This window comes from Pyxicephalus adspersus, chromosome 8 (assembly GCF_032062135.1).
Source record: "Pyxicephalus adspersus chromosome 8, UCB_Pads_2.0, whole genome shotgun sequence".
NCBI classification, from domain to species: domain Eukaryota; kingdom Metazoa; phylum Chordata; class Amphibia; order Anura; family Pyxicephalidae; genus Pyxicephalus; species Pyxicephalus adspersus.
The window spans coordinates 28,129,083-28,145,109 of record NC_092865.1 but is presented as its reverse complement, the minus strand read 5'-3'; the positions used below and the strand labels follow the sequence as shown (position 1 = coordinate 28,145,109).

The window sequence follows — 16,027 nt, the reverse complement described above, 5'->3', positions numbered from 1 at the left end:
CAATGTACTTTTAGTGTCAGACCATCACTATTCTATACGAGATTTCCAAGCGTGTGATCTGGTTGTTGCAGCGCCTACATTATTCTTTGTTCTTTTATTTTCCTTATGTAAAAGGAACCCTTTTTTTGTAAAAGGAAACCATTACATGATCAGATATAACATGCTTGTATAATTTTCACACTAATTATAAACCCTATAGCTTCCCCTTAGATTCCAGTTGTGTGAGTATAGGAATTCATAATCAGTTTATCCAAGGTCGGATTAAACCAGGCTATTACTGTTTGAACACATTAGATAAAGGTGTTAAAATAATGACCAGCCAATAGGCGTCTGCAAATAATCTGTCACAGATACCTTTATGTTACAACATTTGCATTCTTGTAATTAATTAACTTCATATGCATTCTGCGCCATAAAGTTGTCTGGCTCTGATATGAATCTGCTGGGTGGCCTAATTTAGACCATTTACCATATCCCAGAAAATCAGATTTTTTTCTGCATAACAAAACAGATTTATCCATCAAAATGACAAGACACAAAGTCCAGCGCACCTGCTTCTTATCAAAGTTGGGTATGTTTTCAGGAGATAATCTGAAATATTTCGCTCAGTGAGGTCCTGGAGAATCTCTGAGCTGGGCTGAATTCTCTGACAAAAAAGACATCACCAAAAAATAACGGTCAGTTAGAAATGAAAGAGACTGATAATTTCTACAGAACATTCACTACCTGGCTATTGACCAAATTTCAGTTAACCATTAGTGGTACAGAATTAAATTCAGGATTAGGAAGTTTTGCAATGCAGTTTAAAGTATCTATCTATCTATCTATCTATCTATCTATCTATCTATCTATCTATCACATTTCTATTAATCATCTATTATCTGTTTATCTTCTATCATCTAGCTATCATCTATCACCTATCTATCATCTATCTTCCATAATCTGTCTGTCTGTCTATCTATCACTTATCTATCTTCTTTCATCTATCACATATCTATTATTCATCTAATATCTGTATATCTTCTATCATATATCACCTATCTATCTATCTATCTATCTATCTATCTATCTATCTATCTATCTATCTATCTATCTATCATCATATATCTAATAATCATCTATATCTATCTTCTATCATCTATCTATCATCAATCACCTATCTGCCTTCTTTCATCTATCATATATGACTTCTCAATCATATATTATTGATCTAGCTATCTAGATAGCGTTTAAGGGGTTCAAGTAAATTCTAATACAACATCTTTAGAAATAAACATTGCCTAGGCAGATACCAGATAGTGTCATACACTTACACCGTTATCATCAGCTTTTATTCTAATATGTTCCTTTATAAGTGCATTTGTCTCAGGAGAATTATATAGCATGTCATTGTTGACCATGCCTTTTTACAATGTTAGTTCCAAGGTGGCCATGCTAATGCATTATCTTCAATGGTTGCTGAGTCGCTGGTCTGGTTTAAGCATAGACATAAGGGGTTTCGGGTACACATGCTTGTTTCAGATCTCTGAATTTAAAGCCAGACACAACCAGATAACTAGCATTTTCAGTAGGAGCCCCCTTCCATACATCTAACATGACAGGTTATTTTAATGAACCTGACCAAAAAAAAAAAGGAACATAATTTCTCGTTTGTACACTTCATAAAAATGTAGGGGTGTGAGGTTGTTACCTATGTGAATGACACCATATGTTATCATTATATCTGTTTTTGTACATTGCACCTTAACACATTTGGGTGCTGCTGGTGTGAATGAGGCTCTATGGTGACCCCAATTCACAACACAGATTATAGGAAGCTAAACAATATTGCCAACATAAGCCTAAGTACCAGATTGTATCAATATAGGCTGAAAGCATGTGCATCTCCTGCTTCCATGGTAATTAATAACTTTAATTGCTTAGCCCCTTAGGTAAAGCCAAACTGAATCTTTAGTTTAGGTAGGCTAACTATATTTTAGGGACTTCAAAAGAAAATTAAAATTCATACAGTTTGTTTCTTTGGAAAAACAGCTACAGGTTGTGTAGAAAAGTCTGTCCACCTCCAGAATGCTATAAAGAAGGACTCTTATATATAGTTCTATATTTACCTGTGGAGGAGGACGACCTCCAGCACCCTCAGGACATTCAGGCAGCATTATCAGTTTATTCTTTGTACTACAAGTACAGGAAGGGGATGGATTTTCTGGAGTCCATTCGTGGGATAACAGAATGTTGGTTACACTCGGCGACATGGTAGGTATGATCCATTCACTAGAGATGTTTTTACAAGGGAACTTTTTACTAAGAAAAAGAAACAAAAGGCAGCAATTCATTATGATGATTATGACTATGTTGATGACTATGACTAAAATGATGATGAGTTTCAATATATAATATTGGCACAAAATTAGAACAGTTTTTTCACCTGGGGACATCAATCATTTATCTTTCTAGTCCTAAACATATCTCAGAATTTGAATAAAACAATAGTTATTTGCAAAGAACATTTCTCCTGTAGGAGTTAAAGTACATCCCCTCTTTCTAGGCTGTTGCCACACAGTGCAATATTGTGATTTATGCACACAACAAAAAGCCACAATTGGATGTTCCCTAAAATAGTTTAAGATTTTTTGGGTGGTAGAGATTTGCCATTGAACCAATTTGTTTGTATTTTGGATGTGGGAGGAAACTGGAATGTCCACAGAATATAAACATGTATAAGTAGTTCTTAATTTGTAATTACACACTCACAATGAATTGCTCATTACACCTCTATATTCCAGACTTTCTAGACCCTTTTTACATAGTGAAATCCTTGAAAAAACTTTAATGTCTTGGGAAACCCTGGCTATAAATACTACTATATATACTATATATATATACATAAGTGTGGTGGTCAGTGGGAAGAAACTCTCCCTTACAGATTGTCAAAAACATAATTGATGTCATGGGTAACTAACCTGAGAATCAAGGAACCCCTAGCAACCTCTGGTTGAGAAACACTGATATAACCAATATACCAGACTGTAGATATCAGCATCATCGGTCTTAATAGGTACTAGTATGACGTCAAAAGACATCAATATCTTGGTTTAACCTTAAACACGAATGGCAAGTAACAGAAAAACTAAAACCAAAGCATACAGATGTATCAAATTTATTCAAATCAAGACATTAAAATCCAATTATTAAATTTTAGCTACAAACACTTAGAATTTTTCTGTTTTAAGGAAAAGTTGTAAAACAAAAGAAAGAAAACATGGTTTCAAGGTACAGTTGTTGACATTGTTACTGACATGTCCTTTGGCCCAACATGTCAGTTCGTCCACTTTAATTTTATTTTTCATTTAGAGGTCCAGTCCCATACCCTCATCATTTGGTACCCGTATCTCCAAGGGCTATGCATACTCCTGGTTAAGAAATCCTAGTTTATATAATCACAAACACACAAAACTTGGCTAATAGGTCTCAGCTTTAAGGTGCGTACACACTTCCAATTTTTATCGTTCCAATCGAACGATCGATTGGGCAAAAAATCGTTCGTAAAAAAGTAACCAACGACGCCGACGAACGAGGAAAGTCGCTGGAAACGAACGACCGGACCGACGGATCGGATTGGACGACGATCGTTGAACATCGTTCGTGTGTACGGTCGTTCGTTGATCGTCCATGTTCAGAGCATGCGTGATGAACGAACGTCCGTTCACTTTCCTGTCGTGCACATAGTTCCTCTATCGCTCAAACGATCGTATCTATTGTGTGTACAATATCTACAAACGATCGTGTCGTTAACTCTATGTGCAGGATCGGTGCTATACGATCGTTCATATATATCGTGCATGAACGTTCGTCGTTCGTTTTCCAACGATAATATTTGGAAGTGTGTATGTAGCTTTACCTTCTGTTCTACTCAAACACTGTATTTTTAATTCCAGTGACTGCTTTTCCAACAGAAAATGTTTGAGTAAATGTCAGATTCACTGCTTTATAAACAGACCTCTATAGACACAATACAAAACCCTAATCTTGACCAACTCCCTCCAGTTTTTGTACATTACTTACGTCAGTGGCTGGTCTTTCATGCAACGAGTTCCAAAGCCCGGACTATCTAGGAAGGCATCTGAAATAGGTACCACTTGCTCACTGCCGGGTTGCTCATTACTGTAAAATAAAAAGCAAATGAAAATGTAAGGTGTTTTCTTCAACATGCAGACTCTGGGACATTTAACTGCACCTGTTAAATTGCCCCAGAAAATGCATTAGGTGATGGATGTAAATGTGTTTGGTTGGCCACATTCAAAAAATGATGAAATGATTCCAGAGGTAGGGTTAAAAATATCCTATATACTGTGGGAAACAGAAACATGATTTAAATAATTCACTGCTAGTTTTAGTAGCATATGCTGTTGGAGGTATGTATGTCCACACACCCTAAAATTATCTACACCATTATAATTCTTAGTGGTAGGCTACTGAGTGTGACATGGACTAGTTAATCATAGGTTCTTCTTGCAGGGATGACATTTCACATTGCTGACTTGATATTAGTTGTAAAATTCTACAATATATCGTTAATATTCTTCATTTACTTAAAAGGTCTGTCCACTTAAAATCAATATTTTAGTTACAGGTCTAACCTGATAGCCTAAGTTTTATGGCTTCTTATGTCTTTTGGGAACCCTACAGTTGATCTTCTTCCAACATAGCTTGTAGATTTATCTCCACCCATTGTGATGTTTTAAACTGCTCCTGCCCTGCTCTGTGTGTTCCCACGTCCAATCGTACATTGTCTGTAAGGCTTTCTACATTGAAGTTTCACCATCTACAATGATCATTTGTGATTGTCTCCAGTGAAAATGTTTGCTTCTGTAGGATCACTGTAGGATAACAGATGATGGAGGAGGATGGAAAGGGATGGCTATTGCTTGTCACTGGAAATGACCACTAAAGGTTGTTTCCAATGATAGTAATATAGTTATACAAAGAACCAGAACAAAGATGAAAAATCCCCCAATGGAGTCCAGGAAACATAACAAGGTGTGGTTAAAAACTCTACCTAAAATTCCAAAATGTAGGTGAGACTTGGGTATTTCTAGGGCCCAAAAGTCAGCTGCCAAACTTTAAAATATATAACCACAACTTGTCTAAGATTTTACAATAGTTGTCTACAGTGAAAACTGGGAAATACTATGGGAAGAATCGTTTGACTATTCTACTAATTTCTCTGACCTGAAGAAAATGTACTGTTGTCCGTAGATCCATGGGTGAAGGGTTAAGCTGGGGTATTCTCCAAAGGGAGGTACAATCAGAGTAAACACTAGAGCCAGCAAAACAAAGCTGGCAGGAAGCACAATCTGCAGGAGGTAAAGGCATTTGTATGTATATTCAGCGTTAAACATAATAAATACACAAAAATGTAGAGAAACCTCAAACTATGAAGAGTTTTCTGCATAATATACTATAAAGCTACGTACACACTTCCAATTATTATCGTTGGAAAACGAACGACGAACGTTCATGCACGATATATACGACCGATCGTCGTCCAATCCGATCCGTCGGTCCGGTCGTTCGTTTCCAGCGACTTTCCTCGTTCGTCGGCGTCGTTGGTTACTTTTTTACAAACTATTTTTTGCCCAATCGATCGTTCGTCGTTCGATTGGAACGATAAAAATTGGAAGTGTGTACGCACCTTAAGACTACAACCCTGTCTTTCTAAGCAGAAAGTTATTCTGATTCTGCAAAGATTGATCAATATTTCAATAACACACATCAATCAGTTTTTAATATCTTTTACAAAATCAGCAAACAGAATGTGATAGGAATAACTCTTTTTCTTTGAAACAATTGTGTTTTTTTATTAGTGTAGCTACAGACCTATGGGCCCAGGGGCAACTTTATGACAATGATGCCCCTCACATTTAGGACATGCATTCGCTGAGCTGCGAGATTTAATTGCGCCTGATCTGTGCTTCTATTGGGTATTTTAATGACTATATAGAATCTGGGCTTCTTTCTACTGTATTATTTACCCTTTGAGTCATTTGCATTTTTTGAAACCATCCAGCAAGCTACAAGTTTCATTTAACCAGTTCTAAGATTTCTAAAATGTACCCAAATTTAGCAATGTATGGCCATCATTACTAAAAGCAAACTTTTTAAACTATTGGTTACATTTTCCAGGATTTATAAAAGATACTGACTTTCATAATTAAAATAATATGCATCATATTTCATATTATTAACATTTTAGGTACTTGCTTTTATAAACTGGCAGTTACATTTCTGTGTGCATAATACAGTGGGCAAATATATCAAAAATTGCAGTTTCTCTTATTTACAATACATGACATTACCTGGGCGAAGAAATCTTTTTGGCTGCGTGTAGCATGCTGGAAGCGCTTGAATATAAGCGCTTTAAATTGTTGGTTCATCAGACCGGAGCCTTTGATTTGATTAGATCCTTTGCCATTTGTTTCAGTAGGAGCAGGTTGTTCATTGCAGGCTTCAGGTGCAGGGATGTTTTCTGCTCCCGCTCTCTGAGATTGTTTTCTGACATCTGGTGGGTGGTCTGAGATTAGTGATAGTATAAATATGAATTTTATGTAACAAATTCATCCTATTAATATGTTACAGCAATCAATAATACCAAGTAATGGCTGCTTTGGGTGGGATCATTAATTTTTAACATTGGTCAATGTGAGGTCTCAGTGTATGCCTCCTGGAGCAGACAGAGCAGATGAGTAACAAGGTGAGATTGTACTTTTAGAGACAAAGAAATTGGGACTGTGCTCTTAGCAAAGTGAAATATTCCCCTACAAGAGATAATATACTTAGCTTAGTTGGCTGCTGACTTCACCTATCCCATCATTTGCAAGCAAAAACCATGTTTTTTAATTACATTTACTTGCTTTTAATTGGTTACTTTTTGCAAATTTAATTTTTAACACTACTACTATTAAACACAACCATTTGCAGGATGATAATTCACTCAACCCAAACTCCTTTAGTAAATACACACTTTAACTAAATGGAAAGGTGGGAGCAAACTCACTACCTTGCTTATTGCTTCATTTGGATTTAAATTGTATATAAAGTTTTCTTATCCCTACTGGTGACTTTTATCATCTCAATTAGTTCTGGCAACCATTCTTTCTGGTATAGAAAGTGATGGAATAAAAACTGTCCAAGACTGGACATTGCTTTGCTTTTTAAAGGTCTACCTTTCTGGGAATGGGAAGTGTAGGGAAATCTTCTCAACAGAACACAGACAGATAAAAAAGACAGGAGTCTTAACATTCTCTACCTTGTCCAAAACTTTTGAAACATTTTGGCTGTATATAAAGTTTAATCTATATGGGTTTAACTAGGGCTAAGTCTGGAGATAGGTTGAATGCTAAGATGGATGTTAGGATTACATTAATTATCAGGGACATCTTCAGATAGCATTTTTATATATGACTATAATACTGAAACTTAGACAATAAAAATAAAGAGAGATGAAAACTATTCCAACTCTTTTTGACTTTCAGCTAGCTCTCAACTAGAAATGGTTAGCAGTCCAAGTTATCCTTGCTAAGGCCAAGCTACTATTTGCTTTATAAAAATAAACTTGTGCCTGTCCATAAATGAGGCAAAGGTGATCCTGCTAAAGATATAATGCTTTTTGAACCAGGAATATGTCCCTACAGTCTCCAGTTTTGGAAATCTGGCCCTGACTGTGACTATATGGTTATTAGATACATAAAAAAACTAAAAAAAAGACCTAATTGGGTTCATTTTAACAAAAAAAAACGTTTAATGGTGACAGAAGTGCACACTGAACCTCATCTTGCAACACTTATTTCATGTATGGTGTAGAAAGTTAGCATGGAAATTAAAAAATAGATAGGAGATTTAGTATAACACATATGGTGCTCCTCTTTTGTCACCACTTTATTTATACATATACAAATCTTGCAGCTCAATAACCTGATTGGTCACATAAGAATAAATGTATAACAACACCTGACAATGAAGATTTATGAGCTGGTTATAGGTGTTGTCATTCACTCAATGTTTACCAATCTAACCTTGTATTCATTTGATCTTCTTTAGACGGCAAGCAAGCTACTGCATCTAATTGCATTCATTACATAGACAATGACAAACCCCTAAGTAAATGTCTCTTTCCACCCTATAGATGCATGCTTCAGTGAGCAAAAGAAGCAAAAGCAAAAAAGAGCACTAAAATGCTTAGCAAGGATTTAGTTTCAGGTACCAGATAAGGATGGGTAACCAAGGGAATGTCTGGATTTTAATACATTTCTGAAAATGTATATGCTAATGTTGGATTTAAAAGATGCATGCTTCAATTAGTTTAGTTGTATTTTGATTACATGTTGTATTTATTAGTATTATATATTATCATTTTTACAGAAATTGATTGAAGTGACTCTTTTGTAGTCTTGTGTGTTGACTAAATTTGAAAACTATGTGTGAAAACTATTTTTTCCTAGTTCTTAATAAAGATGGCATGTAGGAAGTTAAGAAGTCTTCAGTTTGTTGTTGAAAGGTCATAAAATCTAGGAGGGCCTATTTTTAGCTCTATTTTTTCAATGCCCCGATCAAAAAAATGCCTGTACTAGCAACAGCAAGGAAAAAATTACCAAGTTATATTTCCTATTTCATAAAGCCCCTATTGGACTACAAACCAGGAAATATTATGTGTAGAAAGAACTATTGGGTACAAACAGCATGCACCTTGTAATACATGTGCTTGAAGGGTGGTTAAGAACTCTAAGATTGTAAGCTTATTTGAGCAGAGTCCTTTCCTCTTCCTGTGTTATTCTTTGTATTTGTCTGCTTACCATTCTGCATAATACATTAGTGCCACATAAATTAAGTTTAATAGTAATAACAACAATAACATGTTCAACTTTTAAAGTAAGTGGCAAAATGGAGACATCAAGTCTCCATTGAAATTAACTTTTAACATGCAATGACATTTTATGATAGTTGTGATTGTTGTATGTGACAAGCACCAAGCTCTAGACATTCCAATTATTTTACCCATCATTATTCTGCCTGAGTCACCTTTATTCTCAATATTGACAACTGTTGGCTTTGGATCCACAGCTAGACTGGTTCTGGACTTCCGTTGCTGTAACATCCATTCCTCTGTTAATGCGTTGAGCCAGAAGAAAGTTAAAACAAGCAAATGTTAAAAAGAGAATCTGAAATAGGATTACTTAGAGAAGCCTGCCTAAGGTAAATGGTTTTAAACCATTGATTGATGGCCTCTAGGACACAGCCATATCTAGATTTGAAGGGTCAGCGCTTGAAAGAACTTCCCCACCACATTCTGGACCCCAGAAGGTAAAACTGGTATTGCTAAATTTTGCATGCTTGTGTCTACTGCTGACAATCCAAAAACACCAAGACTATTCAGTAGTTTAGTTAACTCAAGAATGCTCCTAAAGTTTGTACAAGCAGAGGAAGCTTGGTTACTCATTGTAACTTTGGTTCCTTGGGCCAAGGAAGCTTAACCGCATAGATATATGTTGAGCTTTACGCTACAGATTCTGCTGTTTAGGAATGTTATAAGTACTTTACCCTTGATCTTGGCCCCTGCATACTGGTTCTGATTCAACTAGACATGTTACACTTGATCATTCTTATGTTTGCTAAAATATTACAGATTCTCCATCTCTGTTTGGATGACACAGGGCACATAATAGATACTTAGAAGGAAGGCTTTCTGAACAGATTTCCATTCTTTCTTCCAGGATAAAAAAAATTCCAATCCCATTGTACCAGTTACATCATTCACATCATAGTACATGCATGAATAATGAATCCTGGAGGGCTGCCTGGATTATATTATCCTATGTGTATAATATAAATAATAGTTTAAAAGCATGATGTGATACCTGCCAAGCTTTAGAGAAGGTGTCAATACCTGGAGTTTCAGTTCCTGTCACCGAATCAGCTGTAACCTTCAAGAAGATCTGCAGGGACAATATAAAAAGGATATATGATGCTGTGCCACCTGATACAATAATATACTAAAAATGTACACTCAAATTCAAAAAAATGTAATAATGATTGCATTTTTTGCTGTGTCTTGTGTAAAGTCAGAAGACACCAAGCAGTATATCCTATTTTCAAAATATTCATGTAGGAGATGGGGGTCAAAAAAGGAAAAGTGCTAAAAAATTACACTCATCCTTATGTTTATTAGATCACCAATTTAATATACTTGAAAACTCTGTATACTGCTATAATTTCTATCACATAACATTTCAAAAATTCCATAAACATTTCAATTGAAAAGTTGTACTTAAATTATCTAGCATAAATTGTGTGCCATTATTACCTCTTCCAATGGAGTGTCAGAAATGCCAAAGCTGCTCAGCCCCAGGTCTCCAATGGTCTCTTCAAGCTCCCGGAAAAGACTAGCATAGGCTCTGTACTTGAAATCTTTACTGGGGAGCAGAAAAATCAGTTCTTGTCCAATACTTTCTATAAGTTTGGCTTCAGGAACATGGTGATGAATAAGCTCAGTAAGTCCACCTACATCACCTGTTTAAAAGAATGGAATATAAAGTTTGCTATGAAGCAGGCATTGCATGTTTAATGTGTTTCTGCAATGCATGCAGTAGAGTGGTACCGTATGATCAGCAAAATCCCCCCAAAAATATGTGTCCTAGTTTATAAAGGTACTTTATTTGAGAAATAGTTGCTTAGTTTTATCTTAAATAAGTTACATTTATAATAATAAACTGACCTCTATGACTTTCATTTGGGTATTTATGCTCAAACCCTATAACACTACTATGTTTGCAGAGCGTACTATGCTTTTTTGAAAAAAACAGTGCTGTCCACCTATTTTTGACTGCCTCTGCTCAAGCAAAATGCTGTAGAAACAAGCAGCATATGTGTTGTGCAAAGATTTAATTTGATCAAATCACATAGTTTCAGTTTTATTTTTTCTTCCTAAATGTACAGTAATACATTTATTAAGACAATCTATACAAATGCTACAAATTTTTATAAATATATTTAGCTCAAAAACGTTCTAAAAATTATTAATTGATTTACCCTCTTACCATCTAATTCTTGTTCCAGGGGATTCTCTTTGGCTTTGGGTGCACAGCTAGGACAAGGGCATGAGCAATCTGAGCGGCAGGAAGCCTTTGACAAAGAATAAAGTAATTTTTAAACAAATAATTAAACCATAATGTATAAATGTAATATATATATATATATATATATATATATATATAGTAAAAATTATGAACATTTTCCTATAGTAGCAAACTTTTCCATAAATCACAAACTCAGGGTGAATTAACAGAAAAATAAGGTACAAATAGAAGAAGAAGCATACATTTGAGTAATACATAAGATTGGCATGGTTGTTGGGACTTGTTAAGAACTTTTCTGTTTAACGTTGTCCACAATGCATTTATCATTGCACTCATCAGTAGGTCTTACAGGTTACCATTTAGCGATAGACAGATTTTTTTTTTTATGCAGTTTTTGTCACTAAGGCAGTACCAATGGTTGTACGTGGATTGTACAACTGTGAAATATGCATGCCTATCATTCATAGTTGACAATTGGAGGTTTTGGAGGTTTGGAATATACGTAATAGGCCAATGAAGTGACCTAAAACTCAGAGCACCCTGTGCATTAGGCAGCAAACATGTACCTTTTTTTTCAGAAAAGGGGTGCTGAACCTAGTAACAACAATAATAATCTAAAACATGGAATAGACGAATAACAAATAGTTAAAGACATCACAAAACAAAGAAAGTGGGGAGATCTCAGACTTACAGAATCTTTTTTTCCTGATTCTTTCACATTTCTCATTCTCCGGACCAGGGTGAGATAAAAGCCTGTTCCAAAGCAGTTCTTGAGGAACAATGGAGATCCACTGCAATAGAGCTTTCCTTGAGATATAATTGCAATTCTATCACCTAGGAGGTCTGCCTCATCCATGTGATGAGTAGAGAGTATAATGGTTCTGCCTGGTTCAGAAAAAGAAGTCAATACATATAAAAGGACACATTTTATTGTCAAAATACAAACATTACTCCTCCACAAACCCCCTAATAACAACTTTTTGCCCCACTCCTGTCAATTGATATTTAGTATCTTGTATTTTACCTATGGAGCTAAAGGTGACTATTGTTTGTTATTTGTAATTATAAAAAAATGTCAATGTTTTTTCACTTGGTGTGTGTGGTGTGTGTAAATATATATATATATATATATATATATATATATATATTAATTGCAAGTAGTTTTATCATTCTATTTTCAGAAGAGGTATTGCATTTTTACAGCTAAATAATTCTCCCTTTAAATCCAGTCTCAATTCAAGACTGGCAAAAAGCAATAATAATAAAACAATTATGCAGATTACTTATCTGGTTTGGAGTAGATTTATCACTCTGGCAGAAAAAATAACCAATGAAATATTTAGATAGCATCACTATGTTTTCTCCTTAGAATTTAAGTACTTGTGTGGCCACATCTACATACTACATCCTACCTTTCCTTATGTGTATTATTACTTTATCTGTTTAGGCATTTTAGTGTTCCAATGGCTGGCCACAAAACAATGCAATAATGCCTACCTGATCGATATTTCAAAAGCAGGTCCCAAATGGACCTTCTAGAATAAGGATCTACACCTGATGTTGGTTCATCCAATACCACAACTTTAGATTCTCCAACAAATGCCATTGCAACAGAAAGTTTTCTTTGCATTCCTCCTACAAATTAAAAGAAGATTGGACTGAGCGCTAAAACATGCTAACAACGTGAAATGGGAAACATGTAGAAATATTAAAATGAAGAAAATACATATGCCTACTATACAAAAACATAAATAGCTTGTCAAATGGGAAGGAACTAAGGAAGTAAAATATTTTACTGAAATGCCTCATTTTTGGCTACTGCCTATTCAGTTCCACCCTTTTGACTGCTCCATAGGGCCACACCTAACGAGATCATAAAAGACAGTCCTTGCCCTAGCCTAGTTGATCACTTTTACTTATCTTTCCACTAGAAGCTCCTATGAGATTGACATCTCCACCTTTAAAATAACTGAAACATTCTTCAGAAAAGCAGCAGAGGCATTTAATAAAAAAAAATTCTCCCCTTTTTTTATGCTAAAAGAGCACAGCTGTTTTTCCGGGAGGAAGAGTCCAAAACAGGTTAAGATCTATCTGTTATCAGCTCATGTTCTAGATCTCCCAAAGTGCGTGCAAGTTATCAGACATTGCTGCAGCACAGATGCAGTCAACATGCAGAGAATTTTCCAGTTCTCTGAGCTATCCTTTCTTAGATAAGGCCTAAGAGAACTAAAGACAACTAAAAGTAGCCTAAGAGATCTTAAAGCTCCTAAAACTGTCTCCTGAATAAATGAATTGACCTTTCAGTCAGTGTAAGTTCACCACATGATGATCGTCACAAAAATATAGGAGCACTAGCCTAGGGTAAGGGCTGTCTTTTATTATCCTAAGAAGGGTGGCATAATGAAGAGGGGGGGGGGGGGGGTCTGACCTATGGTATTCTGACATGAAAAAGATCCAGGAAAAGAAAATTATGGTAAGTACAAGACAAAATATTAAAGACAAAAAATTAGCAATGGCTAGTTTGAAAGAATAGAATTATTAACAAGATCAAAGCAATTACCTGATAGATTTTGAGCTTCCTCATGTCTTTTTTGAGGAATTCCTATATCATCCAGCATTGTTTCTAATTCTCTTTCAGCTTGTCTCCTAGATCTGCCTTTTAGCTGGGCATAAAATAGGATATGCTCTTCGACAGTAAGACTGTAGAAAATATTAAATATATATAATCTTAAAGTCGCTGGACATAAAATAAATAGTATATTAGTCAACAATAATCAAAACTAACAATTGTGTCCTAGTTGTACATCAATGCAATATATGATCTATATAGCTTTGCAATATTTCCTGGCTTTACTGTCACATGTCTCAGCCATCAAAAAGTTAAGCAAGTGTACCATTTCCACAATCCCTGGTGAGAATCAATTACTTCTATTGAAACATATTGACCTGGAAGATTCCCACAATGGAATGTTTGAGGCAATGTCTGATTCTCAGTTTTACAGATATGGCTCTTAGTAAAAAAAAACAAAAACAAAAAAACGCCAAATGCTTAGTTAAAAGTGTTAAAATATTTTTGGGGTCAGGATTTCCAAAATTAAAAATATTAGATCCTTTACCCTTCTCTCTAACATTTATATAACTAATACATTTAGGATTTGCTTCGATGCTCTGGGATAATAATCCAATATCTACTTTTAATACAATACCAAAGTAAATGTGAACTTCAAAGTTCAACTACACTTTTGTAAATCTTTATATATCTGAATATTTACATAGAAAGACAAGGTCACCCTAAGGACCGCTACTGCAAAGAAGCTATCACAGTATTCATGTCATATTTTACTGTTTTTGTGTAGCTAGCTAAATGACATTCATTCTGTTTCCATTTGTAAGTATATACAGAAAATAAATATTTCTGACATGAAGCTTTGTACTCCCATTTTCCTTTTCACATTTCCAGAAGGTTACACATTGTTTGCAAACTTGTTCAGAGAGACAGGATGAATACAATCAAATGTGTAGGTAGGAGGTCAGCTACTGTGTCATCTGGTAACTATTCAGAGTCATCTTAGTTATGTACATTACATCAACATAGCTAAACATTTACTAAATGTTTATATAGTCCTAGTTCCTAGTTCATGATTTATGTACATTTTCATAAAGGTGACACATTTAAAGTAAACCTGACCTGGCCTAAAAGATTTCAAATGGTAACAAAAGTACTGAAATTCTAGCAGCCATGTTAGTCCTAGATCATTCACTATGTCTTTCTGAAGCTTGTTGGACCCTAGACCCAGGCTGTACATCATGGGACCTCCAACCTAGATTAGTACAAGGCAGCAAAAAAAAAAAAAAAAGACTTCCACACCACATGTAAGTGAACACAATTCATGAATGTTGACTTAATTTGCCTAATGGAAAAGTTGTTGGGCAAACATTTGGGCTTCCATGGGTAACCTCCTATTATTAAATATTTTGGCTCCATTACTCTGGTGCAGTGGAGTAACAGGTCTTGACAAAATAATGTTTATTTGACTTTCATTTAATGCTTGCTAATTTTTTGTCTGTGGCATTGAAAGTGCTAATTCCATATGACCAACAATTAGTATTTTCTGAAGAAGCAATACTTGTTTTATAAGAGGCATATGTTAATACTTTATATACATAATAACTTGCTACCAGATTTAATGAGCTATTAAGCACAGCATGTTTCTAAATAGTGTTGCAGCTTTTTTATCAAATGATTCTGTACTCCCTGTCACTATATGATTATAATGAGTTTAAACAAGACTTCAGCTGCCACAGAGAGAAAGGAACTACCAAGCACATTGGGAGGCATATTTGAAGGTGTATTTAGATTTAAAACTATTATCAAAAACTGGATACCGGCAACTAGAAGAATGTATCAAGCAGAACAGTTAGGTAAAGGAGACACATGCCAAAAGTAGAGCCATTTAACACTTGGTATGTTATTTTTAACTGAAGTAAACTGATAACAATAAATTAATCATATTTAGCACTTACTGTCGAAAAAGAATGTTATGTTGAGGGCACATGCCAAGACTTTGCCGAATGGAGTCCATGTGTGTCTGAATATCTCTGCCACGAATCCACACTGTGCCCGAGGTAGGTGGGAATAATCCAGTTATAATTGACCTGCATTTTTGTTTAGTTGAAAATAGCAGAATTAAAAAACAGTTAAATTTTGAAGCCTTTTTTAGCCTTTGTTTTTAGGAAGTCTAAAAGGGTAAATGCACAAATAAGTGTATATTGGCTATACTGCTATACATGAAAATTGAGATGTTTGCTCGAATCAGTCAGCCTATAGTACACAGATAACAGACATCCTAAAAACCCCAAATTAGACAATGTTATCAGAAGGATAAAAACTTGTTGTT

General features: G+C 35.1%; 1 protein-coding gene across 5 annotated transcripts in view; it reads right to left on the bottom strand.

Annotated features, from left to right (window-relative positions):
• The window catches only part of ABCA4 (ATP binding cassette subfamily A member 4), a 122,193-nt gene that overhangs the window by 25,523 nt on the left and 80,643 nt on the right, over positions 1–16,027 (bottom strand). For 3 of the 5 annotated variants that reach the window (XR_011921922.1, XM_072419855.1, XM_072419857.1), the window contains exons 22-34: positions 15,654–15,785; positions 13,690–13,829; positions 12,627–12,764; positions 11,821–12,014; positions 11,091–11,175; positions 10,358–10,563; positions 9,941–9,989; positions 9,076–9,159; positions 6,357–6,571; positions 5,230–5,354; positions 4,063–4,161; positions 2,109–2,301; positions 552–646 (exon numbers count right to left, since the gene is read on the bottom strand). Coding sequence is in view for 4 of the 5 variants with exons in the window: in XM_072419855.1 (XP_072275956.1) it covers positions 552–646; positions 2,109–2,301; positions 4,063–4,161; positions 5,230–5,354; positions 6,357–6,571; positions 9,076–9,159; positions 9,941–9,989; positions 10,358–10,563; positions 11,091–11,175; positions 11,821–12,014; positions 12,627–12,764; positions 13,690–13,829; positions 15,654–15,785 (1,755 nt within the window). In the remaining variant the exon portion in view is untranslated. The remainder of the gene's footprint in view (positions 1–551; positions 647–2,108; positions 2,302–4,062; positions 4,162–5,229; positions 5,355–6,356; positions 6,572–9,075; positions 9,160–9,940; positions 9,990–10,357; positions 10,564–11,090; positions 11,176–11,820; positions 12,015–12,626; positions 12,765–13,689; positions 13,830–15,653; positions 15,786–16,027) is intronic. The other 2 variants (XM_072419856.1, XM_072419858.1) reach the window with 2 other exon arrangements.